This window comes from Balaenoptera borealis (genome assembly GCF_965194805.1).
Source record: "Balaenoptera borealis genome assembly, chromosome: 21".
Taxonomy (NCBI): domain Eukaryota; kingdom Metazoa; phylum Chordata; class Mammalia; order Artiodactyla; family Balaenopteridae; genus Balaenoptera; species Balaenoptera borealis.
In genome coordinates this window covers 24,971,922-24,987,472 of record NC_138880.1, presented here as the reverse complement: position 1 = coordinate 24,987,472, position 15,551 = coordinate 24,971,922, and the positions used below count along the sequence as shown (strand labels likewise).

Genomic DNA, 15,551 nt, shown 5'->3' with positions numbered 1-15,551 from the left:
AGTGTTAGCAAAACATATGACATTTGAGTTCATAAACTGTGACCTTTGCTCACCTCTTTTTCAGGAATACAACCAATTCTGTGTAATTGAAGACGCATCCAAAGCAAGCGACGTTTTAGAAAATTTGACTCAGGGAAAGATGTGCTTAGTTCCTGGTAAAACAAGGAAGTTTTTATTTAAATTTGTGGCAAAAACTGAAGATGTGGGAAAGAAAATTGAGGTTAGTTATGAAAAGTGTTTAAAAAATATTTTAAATGATAAAAGTAATAATATGTATGTCAGAAAAAATTATAATAAAAATAACACAGAAGTTTATTAAGTAAAAAATGAAAATCTTCCACTTGGACTTCCCAAGGGAAGCCATTCATTATGGTTTTTTGGTAGGTTTCCCCTCAGTGAGAATATGTTATACATAATATTCAGTAGTTGGCTTTTTTCGCTTGATAGTGATATATTAGATATCATTTCCTGTTAGTACATGAGACCAACCTCATTTTTAATGGCTGCATAATCAGCTAAGGAATTTTAAACTGTATATATATATATATATATATATATATATATATATATATATATATATTCTATAATGTAGTAATTATATTTTGTAAAATATGACATAATTCACACTAAAGAGCTATATCATTTTGACGTTTAAACATTGCTGATTGCATATTTTTAAAGAAAAAATGAAGATATATACTTCAAAGGATTCATTTAATGTAGATAATTAAAATGCCTTTCAGAAACATGTGATGAAAGTCATATTTTTATTGAGCATAAACTCTGGAGCCAAGCTGCGTGGGTTTCAACGCCAGCTCTCTGGCTTACCTGCTTGTGGCCCTGGGCAGTTACTTGACCTCATTGTGTCTCCGTTTCTTCATCTATAAAGTGGGGATAGTAACATTACCTACTTCGCAATGTTTCATGAGAATTACATCAGTTAGTTAATGTAAATTTCCTGGAATAGTGATTAGGACGAGGTGAGCTCTCATGAAGTGCTGCTTTCATGGCTGGAATGGGAATGGTCGGCGAATGTGAACTTGAGACGGTTTCTAAGACAAAAACTTAAGACTGTACCCCCTATATTCTCATAATAAGTTCTGTGAATCTGTTGATTTTATTATTAACCAATATCCAGAGTTTTTGCTTATTCATTAAAAAAAAAACTCTGCATGATTTTGGCTAAATCCCTCATGACATGTTTTAATTTTTTACGAGGTGCCTAAGGAAGCCTACCAGATGTAAATCATAATTAATAATACTATTTTGAGTATATTTGTTAATGGATTTAGTGGAAAGGACATATATTCAATTAATAAAGAATTTCATTGCTAATACTATTGATGTCGTCAGGAAGAATATGTGTGGCACTAGGAGTTAGCTTGTGAGTGTGTTAATGGTTAGCAGAACATTCGTTTATTTCACTCAGCAGCCCCTGCTTCAGTGTCTGCGCCTTCAGGCACCGTGCCAGGCACTGAGATAGCAGCACCGCACCGTCGTGTCTGAGCTGGGGAGTAAGGTTATTATCCTTGTTTAAAGGTGAAGAGGTTGAAACCCCACACACGGCTAGTCCGTGTCACAGCTGAGAAGGGTCCGGGATCGGACTCCCACAGCAGGTGTTCTGACCTCTGTCACGTCGTGGGTCCGAGGAGCGCCATAGCCCAGCAGCCCACCCTGTAATTTGTTGGGAGGGGATGGTGACGAACTGGTATGAGATGGCGTTTCTGACGGACCTCCTCCTTCTAGATCACATCCCTGGATCTGGTTCTGGGCAACGAGGCAGGAAGATGCGTGGTCTTGAATTGGCAGGGAGGAGGAGGAGACGCCGCTTCCACCCAGGAAGCCTTACAGGCCTCCCGTTCTTTCAAAAGAAGGCCCAGGCTCCCCGACAGCGAGGCTCACTGGGACAGCCTAGTGATCCAGGCGAGCACCATGTGAGTCGGCCTGGTGGGCGGATGGTGGAGGTCACCCCACTTCTTTTGAATACTTTGAATACTTTGAATACTTTGTTTCTTTTAAAAAAATCAGTGACTTAGCTAACATTTTTTCCCAAAGGATCATTTCCAGAGTTCCAAACATTTCTGTCCATCTGCGACATGACCCTCCTGCCCTGACTAACGAAATGTACTGTTTGGTTGTGACTGTGCAATCCCACGAGAAGACCCCCATCAGAGACGTGAAGCTCACTGCTGGTTTAAAACCCGGTAAACTTGCCTTTTTAACATTTGAGCCGTGCTGATCCAACATGAAATAAACGTCAGTGACATCAACTGCAGGAAGTTTGTTCAAAAAATGGTTATGACCTAGTGCTCTCTATGCAGTATTGATTGTCAAGATAACGTTTGAATTTCCTGTATTTTTAAAACGCCAACATTCATACTTTTAGGACAGGATGCCAATTTAACTCAGAAAACTCACGTGACTCTTCATGGAACAGAACTGTGTGATGAGTCCTACCCGGCTCTACTCACGGACATTCCTGTCGGAGACCTACATCCCGGGGAGCAGGTGAACTTGGCCACCTGTGACTGGAGAGGAAATCGGTTTGGTTGTAGTGTTAAATATGTAGTGAGTTTTAGTTTTAGAGCATTTTAACAGCATATCCCGAGACTAAAAAAGTGGTTTAACTAATGCACATTTTATACACATTGCACATATTTAATGTGTAAAATGTCTTCAGTTTTTATACAAGGGATTTTTAGAACAAATGATGCTAATATGGAGAATTCATTGCCTGATAAAATAACTAAATAACACGAAATTTGTAGCTTAGTTAAATAACCTTTTGGTCAACTTTTATTTCCAAACCAAACACAAAGAATTCTTGGGAAGTTGAGAATGGTAATGAAAAAAAGATGGTGTAGTAATGATCCCACTCATGCTGCGACAGGAACAGCTATAAAACGTGTTCAAGAATTTAGCCAGTTGGTACAGTAAACTCTAAAAGGTGGGAGCATTATCCTAGAATATATATTAGGAGGCAATCTCTGTAATATTAATTAAACTAAAATGCTTTTATTTTGTTGCAGCTGGAAAAAATATTATATGTTCGCTGTGGAACAGTGGGCTCAAGAATGTTTCTTGTGTATGTTTCTTACCTGATCAATACAACTATTGAAGGAAAAGAAATTGTTTGCAAGTGTCACAAGGTATTTATTTCATAGCTACTTCGAGAAATACCGTATTTGGAGTGTTTCCTATTTTGTATTATCTTAGTTAACCTGTAAAATAAGCAGCATAGGTGCTTATAGCCCATTACAAGTTTTAATGAAACATCTGTTGATTTTTTTTTTTACCATTTATGTTTATTATAAATGATGTGATATGGTATTCATCGCTCAAACATTAGAAAATTGGCCTATATGGTTTTTTGTACAGAGAACCAAAAGGTTTGAGATCTCATGCAAAAAAGTCTTGAGACTCTAAACCTATCTGCTTCTTTATAAAATCACACATTAGATAAAATCTGTAAGTTGGCTAATATGAAGAAGGTCTTGTGGGAGGGAGGTCTCCCTTTGTGGAATATTTCTTCTATTAGTAAAGAAGATTCTTATGAACATCATTTTTTGGTGAGTGCACATTGATGAGGAAGAAATAAGAAAGCTCTCAGGTCCAACAGCTCAGAGGCAACTGCTATTAACTCCTTGATGTATTTATCGGTCTTTTTTGTTTCAAGAGATTGCAGGGGGACGTGTTTTTATATAGACTTAACCACATTGTATATAATGCTTGTATCCCCTTTTATTAATGGAAAATAATGATATTTGGTATCTTCTTAGTCCTGGCAGCCTTTTCTTAGGAACGGGGTCCTCAGTCCAGCAGAGCAGAAGACCTAGGAATTTGGGGGTTTGTAGTTTGGACACTGTACAGGGCTGGGCCGCAGGCTGTTTTATAAGTCACTGGGAAGCAAAACCATCCTAAGAGAGTTCAAGTTCAGGAGGATTTCCCAAGTGGGAGGGAGGAAGGCATATAATATACTGCCAAAAATTTCACCAGCCTGATGTAATTAAAAGACCCTGCTGGTGAAGTAGGAGATAAGGGTGCCAGTCTCAGCACTGCCTCCTAAATCCTGAACTCAGGTCAGCCAAGTAACTCCTTTTGACCTCCGTCTCCTCATCTATAAAATAAGAATGTTAAAGTTCTGTGCAGATTTAAAGTCCTAAGCCTTGGATGTTGTTTCTGCTTCTGATAATGAAGTTGATGGTAGACTTGGAATGTACTTGGAAATAATTGTTTGCTACCTCGTTAGCTATCCTGAACTCGAGTGAAACAAGTGTGCTGCTACATCTTTAAGCAGTGTTCTCAAGACATGAGATCATCGAGGTACATGAGATCATCGAGGTACATGCCACTTTTTTAGAGAAGAATGTTTTTATTCTTCTATCAGCCAGTCCATTACCAAGATGTGCTTGTAAGGGACGCTAATTCTGAGGAATAGAAATAGATATTACCCAAAAAAAGAATTAATTGGTCAAATATGTTTGGAAAATACTGGGTTAAAGGGTGTTAAACAGGTATTTTTACTTCAGGACTTAGCACAGCATTTAAATTTGCTAGTGTGTATTGTGAAGCTTCGCAAAAGGCTCTAATGATTATTTTTCAAAATTATTTTACCCGGGAGGGGGAAGGGTAATCTGGGACAAAGTAAGAGAGTGGCATGGACTTATTATATATACTACCAAATGTAAAATAGATAGCTAGTGGGAAGCAGCCGCATAGCACAGGGAGATCAGCTCAGTGCTTTGTGACCACCTAGAGGGGTGGGATAGCTTGATAATAATTGAGAGAGGAAATAATTTGAAGCATATAATAATAAAAATGATGTTGGCATTTCACTGAGTGTTTTGTGTGCATTATCTCATTTAATTATCATAACAACCTTGTGAGGACTATGAACTGAGACTTAGAGAGACCATATACCCTTCCCAAGGTCACATCACTGTGTCCAAGGTCTCCATGGCTAGTAAGTATGTATCCAGCCAGGAATAAAATCCAGATCTATTTGGGCTTACAGCCTGAGTTTTAACCCAACATGGTCTTTTTTAAAAGTTTCTCGCCAAGAGTGTGGGTTGTTTTTATAAAAGATGTAGTAAGCCCACTGTTTGTTTTTTGTTGTTTTTTTTTTAACATCTTTATTGGAGTATAATTGCTTACAATGGTGTGTTAGTTTCTGCTTTATAAGCCCACTGTTTTTTGTACAGCCCTGTACAGAGGAGATGGAGCAGGATGGTTGAGAGTCCAGGCTCCGGGGTCAGATTTGGTTCAGTTTCTGCCTTTGTCACCTGCTAGCTGTGTGACCACTTCATCTTAAAATGGCAGTGATACTGGTGTCTGTTTCCTTGAGTTACTATGAGCATTTCATAATATGTGTGCAGTGATTATAATGCTATGTCATATTACATCATTATTATTATTATTATTATTATCATCATTATCATTGTTTTAGTTGTCTTGAGTCAAGGTGAGGTAAAGGACTTAGACAAAAAGAAGACCCAGATTCTAGGCTTTGCACCACTAGCTTTGTGGCTTAAGGCCAATCACTTAATCTTCCTTAACTTCTGGTTCTTCTTCTGTAAAATGGTGACAATGCCTGCCCTGCCCACTGTTGCTAGATCCTGAGATAAATAATGTATGAGAAAGCACTTTGCAGTGTGAACTGTTACAAAACCATAGATAATTAGAACTATTAGTCTGCTCTCTACATAGATTCTTACAAATACTACCTAAGGGAAATACCCTAGCTTCTTAATTTTTAAATTGGAATTATTTATTGATCAGTAATTGATTGTGTTTTGTATGCCTGCTGTTTTTAAAACTTCATTTGTTGTTAAGATTTAGAAAAGCCATTGATCGTGCCCTTTACATTTCCTTGCAGGATGAAACTGTAACAATAGAAACCGTCTTTCCATTTGACGTTGCAGTTAAATTTGTTTCTACAAAGGTACGTTCCTGTGAAGCATACTGGAAATCATTTAGGTTGTAGAAATTAACAGAAAAAAGAAAATGGATTAACTTACTTCCTGACAGACCTTTGTCTCCATCCGTGACAGTTTGAGCACCTGGAAAGGGTTTATGCCGACATCCCCTTCCTGCTGATGACGGACCTGTTGAGTGCCTCCCCCTGGGCCCTCACCATCGTCTCCAGTGAGCTGCAGCTTGCTCCTTCCATGACGCCCGTGGACCAGCTGGAGTCCCATGTGGACGGCGGTGAGAGCGTGGATCATCCCCCTTGACTAGCAGAGGACAGGAGTGTGTGTGCGTGTGTAGGCTGGTGGGGTAAGAGTTAGCTCTTTGCTAAGGAAGGGAATTTGAGAATTATACTCACAAGAAGCAGGTACATTTAGAATTAAGTTAGAATTAGCAACATTTACAATTTGCTTGAGTGTACCTTATTTAAAAAAAAATCAGATTCTTGATACTATAAGAAAGTGACTGAAAAATGTACTTGAAGATACAGTGTTTTTTCATATTTGGATTTTTTATAGATTGTTTTTTATAATTTTTAATTGATGTTTACTGTTGTTTATAATTTGAAATGGGAAAAGATGTTTACCAAAGAAACTTTGGAAAATACAGAAAAGCAGACGATAAGTTTTCTAAATTATCCAACTAAAAACAGTTTATAGAGGTGATATTACCTTTCTGGTTCAGGGTACTTTGGGCTTTTGTATATTTCTCAAGCTGTTAGAGGGAATAAAAATTAGTTTGAATGTTAACCCAAGCAAAATTTTGCTCAACTAGATTATAAGGGCAAATATTGTGAGGGGAAAAAATCATGATGTATTCTTAAGACCAAATATAAGTGAGTCATTTTATTTGCCCTGTTTATCTGTCTCCTTGAAAAAGTCATTTAACATCTCTGAGCCTTAGTTTGCAAGTCTCTATAAATAATGTATAATTGATAAGGTATTCTTTTTTGTTATATTACTTGGATATAAAGCTCTCTTTTTATAGATGAAATCACTACATGAGGATTATGAAGTCTCTTTCTTATAGTTGTCTTACAGACCACAGAGAGCGCCAGTGAATGCTTTTGCCTTCGTTGCCCATCTGTTGGAAATGTTGAAGGTGGAGTAGCAACCGGGCATTATATTATCTCCTGGAAGAGGTAAAATTGTATCAGCCCTACCTTTTCTTCATTATTTGTGTTATTCTAATACCTTTATTATGTGTCATTTATTTATTTATTTATTTATTTTTAATAAATTTATTTATTTATATTTAGTTTTGGCTGTGTTGGGTCTTCGTTGCTGCACATGGGCTTTCTCTAGTTGCAGTGAGCGGGGGCTACTCTTCGTTGTGGCGCACGGGTTTCTCATTGCGGTGGCTTCTCTTGTTGCAGAGCATGGGCTCTAGGCACGCTGGCTTCAGTAGTTGCGGCACATGGGGTCAGTAGTTGTGACTCGCGGGCTCTAGAGCACAGGCTCAGTAGTTGTGGCGCACGGGCTTAGTTGCTCCGCAGCATGTGGGACCTTCCTGGATCAGGGCTCGAACCTGTGTCCCCTGCATTGGCAGGTGGATTCTTAACCACTGCACCACCAGGGAAGTCCTTGTCATTGTCATTTATAGCTGAGAGCTTCTGTCAGCCTGGAGAACAAACTAGAAGTCACATGCTGTCATTGACCTTTTGTCAAAAACACAAAGATTTAAAAAGATAAACTTTGGTTTTTGTTTGTTACAATTTGTGACCTATTACAGATGCAATTTTAGCCAAATTAATTCTGATGATAGAACCAACCACTAAAAACATTAGGAGAAACTGCCCTTATTTACAGTCAATAGGATTGTTCGCATAGAAAACCCAAGGGGATCAACAAATTATTGGAATTATAAAGAGTCTCAGCAAGGTTGCTGGATATAACATCAACATACAAAAATCAGTTGGATTTCTGTATATCAGTAATAAACCTCTAGGGAAAATATTTTTTAAATAGGTGTCATTTACATAAAAACAAAATGGTAAGATACATAGGAATACATCTAGTAGAAGATGTGCATTATCTTTATGGAGAAAATTATAAAAATTTAAATCATTAAAGGAAGACCTAAATAAATGGGAGAGATACAAAATAATCTCTGATAGGGTTTAGATAAGATTTAATATTGTAAATTGTTCTATAGATTCAATGCAGTGTCCTTCAGGATCTCAACAGCTTGTTTTGTTTTGTTTTTGTTTTTGTGGAACTTAACACTCTTGATTCTAAAATTTGTATGGAAAGGCAAAAAGGCAGTAATAGTCAAAATATTCCAGAAGAAGTACAACTAGGCAAGGGTACTTGCTCTTCCAGATTCTAAGACTTATTGTAAGTAGTCATCACTATGGTACTGGCTCGGGGTGATGTAAATAAACCAATGGAACAGAATAGAGAGTCTAGAAATAGTTCAACAGATCCACACATGGAAATTACATTTCACAGAGGTAGCATTATAGATCACTAGGGGAAGGAGGAACTGCTTTATAATTGGTGGTAAACAGTTTGGTATTGACTTGGGAAAAAATGGGATATCTGCTGTACCACTGTATATAAAAATTCCAGGTTTATTAAAGTTTAATTGTAAAAAGCAAAACTTTATTACTTTTAGTAGAAAAATAAGAGAATCATTTTATGACTTAGGCATAGGAAAGAATTTCTTTAAATAAGACCCTAAAAGTACAAGCCACTAAAATGGATACATTTGATTTCTTAAAATTGTTTCTCAGTTCATTAGAAAACACCATGAAGAAAGTGAAAAGACAAAATACAAACTGGGGGAAGCTATTTGCAACATCTAAAGCTGACAAAGGATTCGAATTCAGATCATAAGAAAAACACAAGTCTCTTAACTGAGAGTTGAGAAAAATACTTGAGTAGGTAGTACAGTGAACAGAAGAAGCTGGATGGCCAGTAAACGTAGGGGGAGAGAAGGTCAGCCTTATAAGTTATCTGAGATTCAACTGTACTCCCACTACTTTGGAAAAATAAAAAGGTTAAACAGTGCAGAGTTTGTCAAGAGGAGGAGTATAAATTAGAACAGTTGCTCTGGAAATATATTTGGCAGTACCAGGTAAAGCTGATGGCTGTACCCTGCAGTCCTAGAAAAGATTCAAACATACATGAAGGGGACATGTCTGGGAATGTTCATAGCAGCACTATTTATGATAGTAAAAAGTTAGAAAATAAATGTCCGCCAACAGGAAATTGGATAAATTGTGGCACATTCATACAATGGAGTATTATATACCAGTGAAAATGAGGGAACCAGAGCTACACCTATCAGCCTATTAATACTAAATGAAACAAAGCAACTGCAGAATATGAACAAATTGCATATATATAGTATTAGAAAACATGTAAAACATTTGTTTCTTAGGGCTCTACATATAATTTGGAAAAGCATAAAGAAATACATAGGAATGATAGAAGCCAAATTCAGGCGAGTAGTTACTTCTAGAGTGGAGGTTGGGGGGATGCAAGTGGGAAGGGGTACACGGGAAGATTCAGCTATGTTCTTATGTTCTCTTAGGCCAGGAGGTAGATGCATGATATTTCATGTGTTATTTTCTTGGCATGGCTCAATTATTTTGTAAGTCTTGAAACAGTAATTAAGATACTAAAAATGAGAAAGGAAAAATAGGTAATTTTATTTAAAAAAAACTAACTTGTCTTTCTTTCCCCCCCCCTCTTGAATTTACCATATTGATGTTTAGTTTAATTCACATGTTTATAGGAATTAAAACAGCATTTTGAAGGCGCTGCTTAATTACTCTGCTGTGTTACTATAAAGACATGTATTTCTTAATGGTGAGAGGTTGGGTGTTTTTGCCTGTCAGTGGTTTGCACTATTGTAATAGTGTCAGCTGTTCCACCGCTACATACATGCTCTTCCCACGATTGTCCTCAGCAGTCAGATAGATGCCAGCTGCCCCTGTAGTTCCCGCCCTGACTGTACTACAGGGAAAAATATCTGACAGTCTCATAAGGTAACTCACTTTATCTCAGTAATGTTGGAATGCCACTGTGTCTACTGATAGTAAAATATTTTTAGTCTTCAGTTTCTCCTGTGCGCCCACAGTGCAGTTTCAGCAGGGCATGTCCAGTGGCCTGGTGCTCATCTGGAGATGGTCCTTGGTGTGAGAAGGTGTTTGTGGCATAATGTAAAGCACCGCACTGCTGCCGACATTGAGAACATTTTGCTACCAAAACACTATGTTAAATGGTGTGCTCGTGGTGCAGTTGACTTACATTCTGACGCAACTCCTTACTTCATCACTGGGACCAAACAGCAGCCTTGAGTTATAACATTTGTTAATCGGAAATCCTCAAAACAAAAATGGGATTGTAAAAGCTCTTCACAAAACTCCTTCCGTTAATAAACTTTTAGAAAAGGGATAATTTATATTTCCTTCGTAATTAGTTGGTGAATATACGTGTTCCCTGGTTTTGATTTATTAACTTCTCACGTGAAATGTGGATTTAAAAGGTACCCTTTTCTGCTGTAGGACTTCAGCCATGGACAACATCCCTGTCATCAGGACTGTCATCACTCTGCCACACGTGATTGTAGAAAATATCCCTCTCCATGTGAACGCAGGTAACGGCACTCACGTTTTATTTGATCCAAAAAATCCAATAAGAATATTTATTTTAGCTTCTAAGATTTTTTTAACTTTCTATTATGAAAAATGCCCACCATTTATAAAAGTAGATTGTGACCAGTCTTGTTTTATCTATACCTCTACACACTCCTATCCTCATTATTTTGAAGCAAATCCCAGATATTATATCATCTATAAAGATTTCAGTATGCATCTTTAACATTACTGGCTGTTTTTCTAAACATGATCGCAATACCATTATCATAACTTTAAAACTTAGCAATAATTTTGTAATATGATCAAATTCCAGTATTGAAATTTCCCTAGTTGACTCTGAATGTTCTGTAGTGTGTTTTAAGGTCTCTGCATTGCCGTTCATGGATGTCTAGACTTTTGAAACCTATAGGCAGGCAGACTCCCTCTCCCCCACGCCACCGCCACCGCCTCATCACCTCCTCTACCACCTCCACCTCCTCTCTCGCTTCCTTGATGTTCATTTGTTAACGAAACTCAGTGCCTACAGTCTGGATTTGCTGATTGCATTGTATCAGTTTTTTTAAGTGTTTCTCTGTCCCTATAAATTGGTAGTTAGATCTGTTGGCTTGATCAGATTCAGGTTAAAGTTTTTGGCAAGAATATATCACAGTTCCCATCAAGGGGCACATAATGTCTGTCATTCCATCTTGAGCCATTATTGATACTTAGGGAAATCTTTTGTAGATTTAAAAAATTATTCCTAAAATATAATTCAGCTCTTGGTAGCCAAGACCCCTATCTAAGTCAAATCAATTGTAGAAGGAGACTGATTCTTCTTAGTCTGTTTTATCATCACCCTGTGGCTTTTGTCCAATCAGAGAATTTTCTTATTTAGCAAGAGTGTGGTGCTATCATTAATTTAAATAATCCCATGTCTATAGAATGAGATTTATTTACAAAAAGAACCCATAAATGGTGAGCTTTTTTTTTTTTTTTTTTTAAACCAAGAGTCGTGTGTCATCTTTCTCTGCAGATCTGCCACCGTTCGGGCGTGTCAGAGAGTCGTTAGCAGTCAGGTATCAGCTCCGGAATAAGACTGACTTAGTTCAGGACGTGGAGATCTGTGTGGAGCCCAGTGACGCCTTCATGTTCTCAGGTCTTAAACAGGTACAGGTCATGTCTCTTTGGGTTGTTTATGAAGACACCAAAGTGTGGCCAGGAAGTGGAAAGCTGTACATTTTGTGTTTACGAATGAATTGATAAGGCTGACTGTGGTCCCTGTTGTTTTGATAGTAGTGAATCTTCAGTCACTTTTGAAGGTTAATTACAACCTGCTATAGAACTGGGTTAAATGGGCAACCCTTTTTGCTTTGAGGTCACACATATAGGTTCTTTCTCCGTATAAAACAAGAGTTCACAAATTCTTGGACTACAATAGAATTCCTGAAAATTTAAAAATATCCCTTTTATTACTAATGAGTTTGTGTGTGTGTGTGTCTCTTAATTTGAGGCCTTGAGGCATGACTACACAGATCAAAGCTTAATTCTCTTCTGAACTATCAGTACAGTTTTTAAGAGATTTTGATCTTGCATAGAATTTACTTATCTTTGTTTCGTGTAGGCACAATTTTGTATCTATACATAAAAATAAGTGATTCAGATGTTTTGATTCATCTATTCAAATCAGGGGTAGAAAAGTTCATCAGATTTTTGGGTGGGACATACACTCTCAGGCAAAACCATGTTGCAGTGAGAATACTGTCCTCCTCTTCAAAGTGGCAACAGAGGGGAGCTCCCTGATGGCCTAGTGGTTAGGATTCTGGGCTTTCTGCCAGGGCCCGGGCTCAATCCCTGGTCAGGGAACTGAGGTCCCGCAAGCTGTGTGGTGCGGCCAAAACAAAAACAAAACGAAACAAAGAGTGGCAACAGGGACCCACCTCAGTGGTCAGTAAGTGCTTTTTATTAACAAGGATGTAATTAGAGCACAAACGTGTCACAACACCTAGCAGCACCCACCCTGACTCACCAGCCACGCCACGGCTGGGCACGTGCTGAGTGCTGCGATTGCTGTTAAATGAAAGTAGAATTACGCATGAAGTACACTGTAGATCTGTACAGTAATTTAAATGTATAGTATATACCAAGTATAATATTAGCTGTAATATGGTGGTTACACACACACATGTATTATCTCTGACGCAACACGTACCTATATGTACTCATTTGCAAACGAGTAAGCTCTTCTTGATTGTTTTGATCTCTTTAACATATTGACTTAAAAATAATTAGATAATGTAAGATACCAAAAATCTTAACCTGTTGGTGTTCTTTCCTAAAGTACAAACATCTTTTCTTCCCCTGAAGTTACTTACCTTACCTCAAAGGTAGAGTCCCTAACACAAAACACAGGAAACAATGTGTTTGTCTCATGTTGACATAATGTTTACAAAGGTGCTTTTCTGCACGTTCTCCCGTAGCGCCCTGTGCCTGTAAAGCCTGCCTGGTCTAAGACACAGGAAATACTCATCCACCCTGTGGTCCCATTGTTAAGCAGCTACAGGTTGCCTTTTAGATGTTGGTAGAAACTGAGAAATCATGCACATGTTTTTATTATGTTTGTTACCTGCATGATCCTGACCTCATTAATTCAGCTGTATATTTTGGTATCTGTCTGGAAGAAGGGATAGGAGAGGGTGTGAATATTTCACCAGAAAGATTTAGGTGTCCTATCATTTGCTAGTAATCTACGGGTAACATCATGTAGATGTTGCAAGTGTATTTGATATCTATATTTGATCATCTTTCTCTATAACTTTTGTGATTTAGATTCGATTACGTATCCTCCCTGGCACCGAACAGGAAATGTTATATAATTTCTACCCTCTGATGGCCGGGTACCAGCAGCTGCCATCTCTCAACATCAACTTGCTCAGGTTTCCCAACTTCACGAATCAACTGCTCAGGCGTTTTATACCCACCAGTATTTTTGTAAAGGTGAGGCTTAAACATTTTCTGCTTTTTAAATTCACTGTCTTGGAAACAAACAAAAGAAGATGTTTTTTCATGTAAACTTCACTAAGTATTTTGAGACTAACAGGATAGGGCTTTGACTGTTACTATATAAATTTGGAAATATTGCTATTCATTTCTATAAAGTTATTATTTTATAGATTTTTTTTAGATTTCTATTTTATAGATTTTTTTAGATCTAATTTCAAAGATTTTTATTCCCTTGGGTAAAGATTTATCTTTATGGCATCCTTAAACATGGTTTTTCTTTGGTGTTTAGTAAAGTATATTTCTATTTTTGTTTTTCTTTTTTTTATTTCTTTATTTTAATTTTTTGTTTACTTTTTAAAAGTATGTTTTAAAATTGTAGTTAATTTGTAACTATTTTTTAATCAAAATGGATTAACTTTCTGAATACAATCCCTGAACTTTTCTGATTCTAACTGTGTAATACTACTGGATTTGGGTATTTTCTGAAAATGATCACCAGTCAGAAACTATACTCTGGTTTAATGTTTTGATTTTTTAACAGTGGTACGATTTCCAGGTTCCTGCAGTAAAGGACTCTGTAGGATTGTCGTCACTTTGCCTCGGGTTAAGCCACTCTTGATGCCTAAATTAAGGCTGTGTCTCCAGATAGTTCTGGTTTCCCTTGGTAACCAGAGATACATGAACATATATGAATCCTGTGTGTTCTCTTTTTTATTGTTGTTGTTGTGGTGGGTTTTTTTAATAATTGATAGAGGATCACACTCTTTTTTTTTTTTGGCTGCATTGGGTCTTTGCTGCTGTGCGTGGGCTTTCTCTAGTTGTGGCCAGCGGGGGCTACTCTTCATTGCAGTGTGCGGGCTTCTCATTGCGGTGGCTTCTCTTGTTGTGGAGCATGGGCTCTAGGCGTGTGGGCTTCAGTAGTTGTGGCTCGCAGGCTCTAGAGCGCAGGCTCAGTAGTTGTGGCACACGGGCTTAGTTGCTCCGCGCATGTGGGATCTTCCTGGACGAGGGCTCAAACCCGTGTCCCCTGCACTGGCAGGTGGGTTCTTAACCACAGTGCCACCAGGGAAGTCCCTTGTGTGTTCTCTTTTTATTTTAAGTTTATACCCCCTTTTTGGATGACAAGTTACAATTTCCTTTTTTGTATCTGTCAGGCTTTGGGGAAGCCTTGTTTATATAATCTGGGATTTGGTAAATTATAAGTTAGCCTGTGTTCATGTATCCGTCATAATCTTCCCACCTGTTACATTTCCAGACTTACACAGTTTTGTTTTGTTTTGTTTTGTTTGCATCTGAAAAAAAATCATTTTTATTAACCCTCTAAGCTTCTATTCTATACCATACTTTCATTTTTTTTATTTTTATTTTTTTAACATCTTTATTGGAGTATAATTGCTTTACAATGGTGTGTTAGTTTCTGCTTTACAACAAAGTGAATCAGCTATACATATACATATATCCCCATATCCCCTCCCTCTTGCGTCTCCCTCCCACCCTGCCTATCCCACCCCTCTAGGTGGTCACAAAGCACTGAGCTGAGCTCCCTGTGCTATGCGGCTGCTTCCCACTAGCTATCTATTTTACATTTGGTAGTGTATATATGTCCATGCCACTCTCTCACTTCATCCCAGCTTACCCTTCCCCCTCCCTGTGTCCTCAAGTCCATTCTCTACGTCTGCGTCTTTATTCTTGTCCTGCCCCTAGGTTCTTCAGAACCTTTTTTTTTAGATTCCATATATATGTGTTAGCATACGGTATTTGTTTTTCTCTTTCTGAATTACTTCACTCTGTATGACAGACTCTAGGTCCATCCACCTCACTACAAATAACTCAATTTCGTTTCTGTTTATGGCTGAGTAATATTCCATTGTATATATGTGCCACATCTTCTTTATCCATTCATCTGTCGATGGACACTTAGGTTGCTTCTATGTCCTGGCTATTGTAACTAGAGCTGCAATGAACATTGTGGTACATGACTCTTTTTGAATTATGGTTT

General features: G+C 37.8%; 1 protein-coding gene across 3 annotated transcripts in view; it reads left to right on the top strand.

Annotated features, from left to right (window-relative positions):
- TRAPPC11 (trafficking protein particle complex subunit 11) overlaps positions 1–15,551 on the top strand; it is a 45,962-nt gene that overhangs the window by 20,913 nt on the left and 9,498 nt on the right. For all 3 annotated transcript variants that reach the window (XR_014239173.1, XR_014239174.1, XM_082375173.1), the window contains exons 19-29: positions 65–220; positions 1,747–1,934; positions 2,056–2,204; positions 2,387–2,508; positions 3,030–3,149; positions 5,876–5,941; positions 6,051–6,207; positions 6,997–7,108; positions 10,481–10,572; positions 11,586–11,719; positions 13,379–13,546. Coding sequence is in view for 1 of the 3 variants with exons in the window: in XM_082375173.1 (XP_082231299.1) it covers positions 65–220; positions 1,747–1,934; positions 2,056–2,204; positions 2,387–2,508; positions 3,030–3,149; positions 5,876–5,941; positions 6,051–6,207; positions 6,997–7,108; positions 10,481–10,572; positions 11,586–11,719; positions 13,379–13,546 (1,464 nt within the window). In the remaining 2 variants the exon portion in view is untranslated. The remainder of the gene's footprint in view (positions 1–64; positions 221–1,746; positions 1,935–2,055; positions 2,205–2,386; positions 2,509–3,029; positions 3,150–5,875; positions 5,942–6,050; positions 6,208–6,996; positions 7,109–10,480; positions 10,573–11,585; positions 11,720–13,378; positions 13,547–15,551) is intronic.